The following is a 12045-nucleotide window of genomic DNA, read 5'->3' on the forward strand; positions in this document are numbered from 1 at the left end:
CATTTAGTATTGTCGCTAATTCTTCATCACAAAACAAATCTTCCTTCACATCCAAAGTATCACAAACATTTTTACTCTCCTCTATATCTTTTTCTGTAACTCTACCTGATTTAGTAAAGTTTCCGCTGAAATCTAGCGTAAAATTTCCGCTGAAAAAAATCACTCCCTTCAAACATCCCTCTTCGTGAAAATTATCCCCGAGGAAAATTCACCAGTAGAAATCCCCCCCCAAAAAAAAAAACATGTATGCATGTAAACTTCCCAATAACAAATGCTATAGCCTACGCAAGCAATAGGCAAATTTTTTAACTTACAGACCTATCCCCAGGGGCTGTGGCAGGGTCATGATATCCCCAAAAGCATAGTTATTCGGCTTTTCAACTATGCTCAACAAAATTGTTATTTCAAAATTTTGATCGCGACAATTTTGAGAAAAAAGTGGTGTGGGAGAGGGCCTAGTTGCCCTCCAATTTTTTGTCACTTAGAAAGGGCACTAGAAATTTCAATTTCTGTTCGAATGAGCCCTTTCACGATATTCTAGGACCATTGGGTCGACACGATCACCCCTGGAAAAAATAACAACAAATAAACACTCATCCATGATCTTTCTTCTGACAAAAAATTCAAATTTTCACATTTTTTTTAGATAGACACTTGAAATTTCCACAAGAGGGTTATCTGATACGTCGAAACTGACGGTGTAATTTTCATTAAGATTCTATTACTTATTAGGTTTTTTTCCCCTTTTCCAAAAATCAGACATATTTTCTCAGGCTTTTAGCATTTGATGGGTAAGATTACACTTATTAAAGCTTATATAGTTGAAACCACCATAAAACCCCGTTTCTTTTGATATGGGTTAATTAGAGGGTTAATTGATAAACATTAGTAGGTTACCCTTTTTAAACAATAAAATGCCACAACGAATTACCATGTACCAGCATTTTGGCGTGTAAAACAGTAATTTAACGTTAAACAGGCCAAAAATTATCATGAAACAAAAACACTGGGAAATGTTGAAGGTGTAGTTATTTAGCCCCTCCGCCCTAGTCTCAGAGGCCAAACCGGCGTGCAGTATACCACTTTACCCTAAACATAAATGCAATGCACCAAAACGTACTTAAGTCCCAAACAAGTATTTTAGGAGTTAGTTGATGATCTTGTGGAGAAGAATAAGCACAAGATAGTAGGTTGAACAGAACATTAAGAGAATATACCCTGCGTAATTGAAAGACTCTATCTTGATAAATCGCTCACTGAATCAATAATTGTGTCCTGGGAATTATTCCGAATGAAATTCTATCGTTCAAATGGCATATTTAAGGCTAATGGTCTTAATTTGTGTCCAATGCTATTTCTCCTATGATAGAAAATCATGAATAACTTCTGCGATTTTGGTGATTTTGAACTGATTTTTTTTTTGATGACTCTCGAGTTAAAAAGGAAAAAAATGTTGGTTTCACTTTTTCTGTATATGCTTTACCTATTGTGCAAAAAAAAGAAATCAAGTTATTTTAGTTTGGTGAATAAAAATTTAGTGGATGGGAAATGACGGTAGATTTTTTTTTTAGTTCATCCTGCCAGTATTTAAAAAAAAATGTTGGTTGCAGAATTGTTATATTTTTATTTTTAACGGTGCAAAAAATTATTTTAATTTTCAACATTTTTCTTGCTAGAAGGTATGAAGTTGGCTCCAGAGGGTAGAATTTTGGATCATATGTAGATTTTATAATCTACAACCATTACAGAAAATTTCTGATGTCTATCATAAATAGTTTGAAAGCAAAATCAGAAAAATACAATTTCAAAATGTGCTTACTTTTTACTTATTTTACCCCTGTTTCCGGCTTAATAGCGTTGTTCATCAGCCAATAGAAAAAAAGGCGGGATTCTTATCCAATTTTAGGCATTACGCCTCCAAGGCATTGTGTCTCTGATTAGTTGACTTGTCAACTGAAGTCAATAAGACATTTGAGATATGAGGAAGAAAATTATCAACAAAAGGTGGCTGAATTTAAAATACCGGTAAGTAAAAATTACATATACAAGTTTCATTCCCTCTTGTCCATTAAATAAAAAAAAACAAGTTTTTTTTAACTGCATGTAAGGAGCGACATTAAAACGAACAAAAATTATTCCGTTTATGAAAGGGGGTAGTCCCTCAATGTCCCGCTCTCTACGCTAAAGTTTGACTCTTTCTCACAACTATACTTTTTAAAACAATAAGAAACTTTAGCGTAAAGAGCGAGGCGTTGAGGAGGGGACTACCCCTTTCATATACGGAATAATTTCTGTTCGTTTTAAGTTTTAATGACGCTCCTTACTTGAAGTTAAAAAAAAACTGTTTTTTTTATGTAATTTCTGAACGTTTTTAAATTAATGCATGTTTTGATTTGGCTAACCGTTCAACGAAATTTGCATATCTTTTTTTGTCTAAATGGCTTTCTCATATTTTCGTTCTGACGATTTTGAAGAAAATGGGGTGGGGGAGGAGGTCTAGTTGCCCTCCAATTTTTGGTAACTTATAAAAGCACCTAGAACTTTGTATATTTGTATTACATATATGAGGGGGTTTGCCCTTTCGTCAATACCTCGCTCTTTACACTAAAGCTTAAATTTTCTCCCGGTTCTTTAAGAATGACCCTAGAATCACCAAGTCCGTAGAATATATAGTTGAAATTACTTTAACGGAAAGAGCGAGGTATTTAGGAGGAGATGAACCCCTCATATGCGTAATAATTTCTGTTCGTTTTATGTTTTAATGCTGCTCCTTACTTTCAGTTGAAAAACTTCTTCATTATTATTTTTTCAGTGTTTTTTTTAATAATGCTAGAAAATTCTATGCCCCTTCATTGAATTTCTTTTCCCCCGTGACAAATTCCTCTAAGTAAAGATCCTTCAACGTAGCTCCCTCCCCTCTACCCCCCCCCCCTCAGCCAAAACCCCTCAACCGTTGACTTTTAATTAAAAGGAATAGTTGTGGGAAAAGTCAAGTCATGGCCAATTGTAGAAAAAGCCAAGACAGATTGTCCAATTAAGTGGGCATCAGGTCAGGGTAAACACTGATCAAAGTTTATAACTTGTAGCCCCTCCCCCGGGAACTATGGGGGAGTAAGTCGTCCCCAAAGACATCTTATTATGTTTTTTGACTATGCTTAAGAAAATGGCTATCTCAAAATTTTGATCTGTTGACTTTGAGAAAAAAAATGAAAGTGGGAGGGGGCCTAGGTGCCCTCCAATTTTTGGTTGCTTAAAAAGGGCACTGGAACTTTTCATTTTCATTAAAATGAGCCCTCTTGCGACACCCTAGGACCAATGGGTCGATACAATCACCCCTGGGAAAAAGAAAACAAAAAACAAATAAACACGCACCCTTGATCAGTCTTCTGGCAAAACAATTCTATGACTTTTAGGGCGTGTTTCCCCCTTTTTTCCAAAATAAGACAAATTTTCTCAGGCTCTTATCTTTTGATGGGTAGGAATAAATTTAATTAAAATCCGATTCTTTTGACGTATTTATTAGTATCAAAATTTCGTTTTTTAGACTTTTGTTTACTATTGAGCCGGGTCGCTGTTTTGTTTTTCTATGGTTCTTTTCATTTTTTTTTAGAAAGGTGCTGCTTGGAGAACAAGATAAAGATAATTTGTCAAATGGATCGAAAATTTCAGAAGAATTTTCAGCAAATCCTCTCATAGACGATTCAAATAAATTGGGAAACGGTAGTGGTTCTCACGGTGTTGATTGCCCCGATACGAATACTGAGATAGACTTATCTGGAATTCCAGATGGAAACTGCATTGTGAATCTAAGGTATTTCCTTGCTGAAGTAATTTCAGCATTCAGACACAAATCAGTTGCGATCACGGAAAATTGATTATAAAGCAATTAGAAAAGAAAGGCCTGAAAACTGAACTGAAAGTTAAGTGTAATAAGTGTAACTGGGAAAAGAGGATTAAAGGTGAACCAGAATGTCCAGCAACAAGCGTAAAAGAATATCTTTCAAGTTTTACGGACCAGACACAGGTTGCTTTTTCCGAAAAAAAAATCAAGTCTTAAAGGCTGCTTGAATTCGAAGGCTGTTTGGGGAGCCATGGGTAGTGGAGGAGGGTATTCTACACTGTGTGAATTCTTCGGGGTGCTTGGAGTGAAACCAATGTCACGAATAGTTTATTCCCGTATTGAAAGGCAGCTTGGTAATGCTTGGATGAATAGTTTATCGGAAATTTTACTAGAAAATGGACGAGAGGCCTTAAAATCAGCCATTCATGATGATAGGTATAAGGAGGACTCATACTGGACAAAAGTGATATGTGATGGAGGCTGGAATAAGCGTAGCAAAGGACACGATTATTCGGCCAAAGGATGTGTTGCAGTTATCATAGATGCATTTACGAAAAAACTGTTATATGTTGGCATAAAAAATAAATACTGTTATATATGTTTTTCTTCTGCAAATGCCAAAGTAATTCCCAAAGATCATTTCTGCTTTCTGAATTATAACGGAAATTCAAGGAGCATGGAAACAGATATTCTAGTTGAAGGCTTTCGTTCCAGTGAGGAGATGCACGGATTACAGTTTTTAGAGTTTATCGGTGACGGTGATTCCAGTGTTTTTTATAAGCTAAAACAAAGTGTTTCCTACGGTTCCAACATACGGAAACATGAATGTGCAAATCACGTCACAAAAAACTATACAGCCCATCTATATAATTTGTGCAAAAATAAAAAAGGTTTGTACACAAAATGTCTTCCCCGAGGAATTATCCAGCAACTGACAAAAAATTTAAGGGGTGCGATAAAAATAAATTCTGAAAATAATGGAACAGCAGAAGAATTGAAAATCTTGTTAAAAAGAGGTCCGTACCATGTTTTCGGAAACCACACAAAATGTGATTCTGGATGTCCTAAGATTGCTGAATTGACCGTGAATAGTAAAATAGAAGATCGGTGGAATAATTTTCCCCTGCACGTGTTTGAAGATGTTATGACAGAGGTCGATATTGTGTGTCGAAAAGCAGAGCAGCTTCGAAATGACGCAACTACAAACTTAGCTGAAAGCTACATGTCAGTTGTTGCTAAATTCATCGGAGGAAAGCAAATAAGCCGGTCTAAACGAGGTTCATATCATGCAAGAGTTCATGGAGCAAGTCTTGCTTATAATTCAGGTCCAAAATGGCATCAATTAGCTTGGAAAAATATTTTTGGGCTTAGTCCTTCTAGCGTAACAAAAAAATATTGTAATAAAACGGCTAAACTCCGTGTAATATCTAAACGAAATTTGACCAGTTATTATAGTGCTCTTGGAGGAAAACACGTTGCTAAGTTAAAAAATAGAAACTATAACTTTGGTAATCGTGACTATGGACCAAATTGCAATAAGCCAGACATGACTTCTGATGAAATGAATTTGGCCATACAAAAATATACTGACGAGAATTTAAAATTGGATTTTGCCAGTATAAGCTGTTTGTTCAACAGTACCAAGGGCCAATCCAAAAATGACACTTGTGTTGAAGAAAGATCTAAGAGAATAACTAGTAGTTACTTCCACAGAATTGCAACCAGAAAAAACAGCACCAGAGTTGCCCCAATTGTTAAGCAAATTCGAAACTTGGGACCTAGATTATACTCAGCCGCAATGAAAAAGGGCTTTAGAAGTAATGGCACTAGAAGCATATGAAAACAAATTCAACTTAAAAGTCGTAAAGGGAGATCAAATAGGACTCAGTGTGCATCCACAGTATCAGTATCTTGCTGCATCTGTAGATGGGCTGCTCCCTAATGGCACACCTATAGAGATAAAAACGGTGCATAATATACCAGAGTTCAAAACCATTTATGATGTGGCCCAGTCAAAAAATTTAGTTAAAGCATTTTTTCTTGAATTATCCAGTGAAGGTCTTCAGCTAAAAAAAAATCACAGGTATTTCGCCCAGATACAAGGCCAACTCGAGATACTGGATAAAATGGTATGCCACTTAATAGTTTATAACTCTATTGAGGATTGGGAAATAATTACAGTTCACCGATCGAAAGACTACTGGGAAAAAATATTTCCGAAGCTTGAAGCCTTCTGGAATGAATCCTTACTTCCTGAAATTTTAGACTCAAGGGTTGCAAGGAATATGGAAATCAGAGAACCTGTGTCTGTAAAATGTACAACAGCCCACCAACCGAAGGACTCAAGCTTGTCTCAAGAAATAAAAAGAGGAAAAAAAAGAAGGTTGAGTCGAGTTGAAGTGAACAGCAAGAAAAAAAAACGCACAGAAGGGATCGGGGGAGAACAGTGAATTTACCAGGAACTCAATGCATGAAAACAGTGATTTTGAAGAAATAATTTGGTCTGATTTGGAATAGATAAATCTTCGTGTTTGATAAAAAAAAAATGTGTTAAAAAATATTGGCAAGGAAAATTATTTTTTCCTCCATAAATTTCTGTCTCATTCTTCGTCAATGTCCAAAAATAATGAAGTTTCTTATCTGGTCTGAAGTATATTAAATACATTTAATACAAACAATTTAGTTTTTTTCTTATAAATTTCTTGTATGTTACTTGGGCTTAGTATTTGTGATTTTTATAGTTTTTCCTACAATTATTACGTTTTCTGTACAATTCGTTCATTTTTGGTATTTAATTAAAGCGTCTTTAAGTTTTTTTCCGAAATCTTGTGCATCTCGCCCTAACACAAAATAACGTTAATGCCCTAATCTTATTACAAGGAAAATAGCTTTCATCTTATTAATTCCAAAATACTGACAAAAAAAAACCACTATAAAAATCAAGGTGACTGGAAAGATATTGAAAATGAACTGAATGTGTAATGTATAATTATTTAGTGTTTAATATACTAATTACAGGAAACATCAACAATTAAGGTTTACAGATTCTATTTAGCGACAATTTTTTATTTTGGTTTACGGTTAGAACGGAACTCTAGTCGAACTCCTATGGGCAGTAATTTGTGTCCTTTTTGGTTTAACTTTAGCACTCATTTTAATTTTTAATCGTTTAGGATTTAATTATTTGTATATAGCAGTACCCATTTCTTTTATGTTTGGTATAATTATTTATTTTTATTTCTCTTCATTTTCAGTCAATTATGCATAGACAGTAATGTTTGACCGTTTCACATTTAGATCATTGAAGGATTTTATTTTCTGTCCGTCTGTTTCAAATGGCTCTTTAATTTTCAATTACTTAACTCACTAGCCTAATTGTATAATGTACATTCCCAGATTGCTATGAAATCACGATCTTGTATCAGACTTAGCAGACATCTGCCATGCTTGGGATACTTATGTCATGCTTGGCACAGATCATTCACTCTTAGTACTGTTCTCACAGTTCCGCTATGCTTGGCACACTTCTGCCATGCTTGGTACTAGCCACCTGAGGTATATGATTTCTGAGAGTGAAAAACCTCTCAAACATTCATCCTTTTTCTTTGGGTAGTTTACTTTTGCATGTGCGGACTGTTTGTTTTCGTTGTTGTATTTTAATGGGGGCAGATACGATGGACAAGGGTTTTTAAATTCCTTTTGGGAAATCCCAAACTTTTTACTGTTATCGCTTTTCTTCTATTTCAATAAAAATTCTTTTTTATTTGCTTTAACCCGTATGCGCCTGAGAGGCTATATTTCTTCCAAAATAAGTTCATTAGTACGGGTATGCATTGAGTTTTTCGTTTTACACAAACTTTTCCTCTTGTTATCTTCCCAATAAATTAGTTTTATTTCCATCAATTCTGTTTATGTGCTACTTTTTCATAGTAAATTTATGATGGAATGGCGGATTAGTCTTCTTAGTTATTTAGCAGGATGAGATTGAGGAGCACAAAAACACAAACGTACGCAAACACAGGAACAAGTCTACACACACACATCAAATTACCAATTACGCACTTATTGTTTGATGCAAGCTGTGCTAGAGTTTTGTTCGCAGGAATTCTTCAATTCAATTCAATCATATATATTTAAATAAAAACACATAATTACATGTACATAATCTGCCAGTCAAGCACAAAAGTGCTTGACTAGGGCAGAAACTTAACTAAAGAATAATTAAACAATCAACTAACAGAAACAACGAATCAACTGGATTTATCAAAAAAGAAAAAAAAGAGAAAAAAGGGGAGTGACGAAGAGAAAGAAAAGAAAAAAAAGAAAATAAAAGAAAAGATCGAAAAGAGGAGGACCGCATGATATTCAAATCTAAACAGTATTTCTGGAACGACCCTTCACTGCTCGCTTGAAGGTAGTAAGTTTATTTGAGTTCCGGATTTCCAAGGGGATTGAATTCCAGATAGCTGGTGCATATCCGTAGAAAGTCCTTTGCGAAAGCCAAGTTGGGTATCGCACAGAAGATTCTACTCCTGGAGGTAATCATACATTCTTTCATGGACTACTTTCTCATAAATCTTCGAAAAAAAGGTAAAATAGAAATGGATCGGTAATTACTCGGTTCATTTTTTGACTTCCCTTTGTGAAGGGGTAGCACTCAGGCTAATTTAAGTCTTTCTGGAAAAGTTCCCTCTTCAAGTGATAAATTAATCAGATGAGTCAAAATAGAAATAACAATTGTTTTTGTTGCTTTAACGATACTTCATCTACTCCACAGGATTGTTATTTCATACACATAATTATTTCATTTATTTCATTTTCATCACAATTTGTAAAAAGGAATTCAGAAGTAACATGACGAGGTTTAAGTTTGGGGACTGGTGGACTTCGAGAACTGAAGATTAAAAGAAAATAGCCAGGTGGGTGTTTCACCCACCTGGCTAACTGCTTGCAATTCTCAATACCCAAGGGTTCTCCCAATAGCCAAACAATTTTCATTTCCAAACGGACTCGGTCTCGGTTGAGGTTTGGGAGAGTTCACGCTTTACATTTCAAAACAGACACCCATCTCGAAAATAAAAGATTTGTCTACTTTTCGTACAAGTTCTACCATTTGCATTCAATGCACATCGAATCAAAATCTCTGAGCGAAAAAATATAGGATTACCCTTTAAATTGATGTGCAAAAGAAAACACTATTTTTAGCTCAGCAGTGGGTATATTTTCTTTTACATAACCTGTTCATTTAAATTAATCTCCGTAGAATCTAACGTGCTTTTGCTAAACAAACATCTTTTGTTTTTTTTCTCCCACTTGTTTATGTTTTTGTCAAGTCTCATAAACGAGTTTGCTATCGAATAGATACTAGCAGTGGCGTTATTAAGATTCTTAGAATCTGTTTCAGAAATTGGGCGGGAACAAAAAAGACCATTAGCCTTAAGTGATAGGTGTCAAAAGCTCTCGTGGATTTTGATTCATCCGAAAATTAAAGCGAGTCTTTTCTTGTCTATACTGAGGCATTAACTCTTCTCTCTTATTCATCATTATATGTGTTACTTTTCGTCTGTGTGGATCTCTACATTTCCTTTTTTACTTGTATCTGTCTTTCATCTTCAAGAGAAAGTGGCAAGTCCTTCCGTCAACTACGGTGGCCGGCGCCTCCCCCTGGAAGCTATCCCCCGTGGAAAATACCCCCCCGCAGAAAATACAAGCCCTCCCCCCGGAAAATACATCCGTGGAAAATAGCACCCCCCGGAATATACCCCCGTGGAAAATAAGGCTTTCCAAATTATGAGAATTTTATTTGAGTTTTTTTTTTTATTTCCGTAGGGGGAAGAAATTTTGGTGCTTCTGTATAATGCGCCGCTCACTCGAGTTTACGCGGTGTTAAAAACTCGATAACAAACCGGTTTTTTCGTTAGTTTCTTCGTTGCTTTAGAAACAAATTTGGGCTATCGATTTGCACATTAGGGGGAAGGATATAGCGGTTCTGCATGTAGAATGTGTTATGTACAATTATTCTATATATTATGAAGTAAGAATTGTTTTCTGATTTCAAAATATCCAAATAACTTATCCTTCCCCCCCCCCTTATATCCAAATATATATTCTGTCAATTGTCGTTGTCTTGTCTCGCGCTGTTCTGGAGTTTTACACAGCGTAAACTTGAGTAAATGGCGCATAATACACAAGTACTAAAAAAATTTTCCCCTACGGATATCAAAAAACAGAACTCGAATAAAATTTTCAAATTTGGAAAGTCTAATTTTCCACGGGGTGGGGGGGGTATTTTTCGGGGTACATTTAAACGGGATATTTTTCGGAGGGGAGGTTTTTCCGATGGTGGTGTATTTTCTCCGGGGAAGGGTATTATCCGCGGGGGTATCTTCAGGGGGTAATCTTGGGAGGTGAACTCCAAGGACCGTCAACTACACACACTCCTGTGGTCTCCTGAACATGAAGAATAATAACATTTTATCCTTATCTTCGCTGGGATATCAAAACTTCTACTGAGAGCTCCAATGCTGTTTTTCTGGACTTCTTAACTTGTAATGGAAGTAAATCTGAACACAGTTCCTTATGGATAAAGTGTACTGATTCCAGCTACTCCCTCAGTTCGTTAAGACTCCAGTCTGAGTATGGCCGTGACTGTGGGGCGTGCTAGGAACTTCATTCCTGCTGAGATCTGGCAGTAAGAACGCTTGGTCCCTTTAAGAATGGGATGAAAAGTTCTTTATTAAGAGTAAGTATTAAGTAAGTTTTAGTTATTTTAGCATTTTAACATTTCTTAGGTGTTATTTAGTCGGCGCTGGATCCTCGATGACGTAGTCAAAGTTTAAATTTTGATTTTGATTTTTAGGTGATGGGAAGATCGCCCTAATCGTGGGAAATGTCACTGAGTTCATTTCTTATTCCTTATCGATTTAAATTCAGGCATACTTTAGTATGAATATGCCCATCTTTATTGTTAATTAGCTATTGTAAGTTGTATCCCAAATAACGGGTCATTGAGCCCTCTAGGATATTGTTTTTGTTATTGCTTTTTTATTGAAATAAATGGAACTTGAACTCTGCCGTGCTCCTCCATTTATCGACTAAAACTTAAGTTACAAGGACTACACAAACCGAATCAAAAGAGTCGTAAGGTAGTGGGTAATGGTTGATTCGAATAAAAACTGCAAGCTCCAGCCCATGTTTTGTATAGTGCCCATTCTGGAGTGTAACACTGCCCCCTCCTGAAAGTTTTGACTTGGGGTCATATTCTGGTCAAACTTGGTGTGAGATTGAATATCAGAATTATTTTTCCAAAGAAACAGATGGAAAAAAGCAGGAAATTATTTTCTGGAGTCAAATTCTCAGAAATATCTTGGACATGACGCAGAGAACAAACTGAAACGAATTAAGAAATTAAATAAGCATTCCACCTTTCAATTGGATCGAACGAGCAGCATTAGAACTCAGAGCGAAGGGAAATTGGCCTGTATATGAGTGAACTGCTGCTCTCCTCAACTCACTACTATTTACACTAAAGTATAACTGTTTCTGTCAATAGTCCAAGAATGGATGTTCTAACACAAGAGTAATATCAAACAGTTCGTGGTAACGAACTGTAAGTAAGGAGCGACTCGATCCAATAATAACCAAAACTCTAAAAGCAGAATTTTAATAACAATAGATACATCAAAAGAAATTGATTATTAACCTAATACCAAATACATTAAGCTCATTAAGTTTCATATTGCCCATTAAAAGCTACGAGACAGAGGAAATTTGCCCGATTTTTCCGAAAAGGAGGAAAAACCCCTAAGTAGACAAGTAATTCCAATGAAAATCATACCATCAGATTAAGCATGTCAAAGAACATGACTCTAGAGGTTCCAAGCTCCTATTCCACATTAATGATGAATTTTATTTGTTTTGACACAAGAAAGATTACGGATGCGTTTTTTTTTTTTTTTTTCCAGGGTTGATTATCCTAAATAAATCTTCCTAGAAGATCTGAAGAGGGCACATTCAAACAGAAGTCAAAATTCCTAGTGGTTTTTCTAAGTGACCACAAAGATTGGAGGGACAATTGTCCCCGTTTCAAGCCTCTTTTTTCTCCAAAAAACATATGTTCAAATTTTTGAGATAAACGTTTGATCTAGCATAGTTGAAATAGCCAGCAACTATGCTTTTGGGGATGACATGATACCCCAGAGTAC

At 35.7% G+C, this 12045-nt stretch overlaps 1 protein-coding gene across 1 annotated transcript; it reads left to right on the forward strand.

Annotated features, from left to right (window-relative positions):
* Positions 1-1324: 1324 nt before the first annotated feature.
* LOC136027316 (uncharacterized) lies at positions 1325-9279 on the forward strand. Its single transcript, XM_065704436.1, has 2 exons — positions 1325-2025; positions 3611-9279. The coding sequence occupies exon 2, from the start codon at positions 4092-4094 to the stop codon at positions 5679-5681; it is 1590 nt and encodes a 529-aa protein (XP_065560508.1). The 5' UTR covers positions 1325-2025; positions 3611-4091; the 3' UTR covers positions 5682-9279.
* The last annotated feature ends 2766 nt before the right edge of the window (positions 9280-12045 follow it).

The sequence above is a fragment of the Artemia franciscana genome, chromosome 5 (genome assembly GCF_032884065.1).
Source record: "Artemia franciscana chromosome 5, ASM3288406v1, whole genome shotgun sequence".
NCBI lineage: Eukaryota > Metazoa > Arthropoda > Branchiopoda > Anostraca > Artemiidae > Artemia > Artemia franciscana.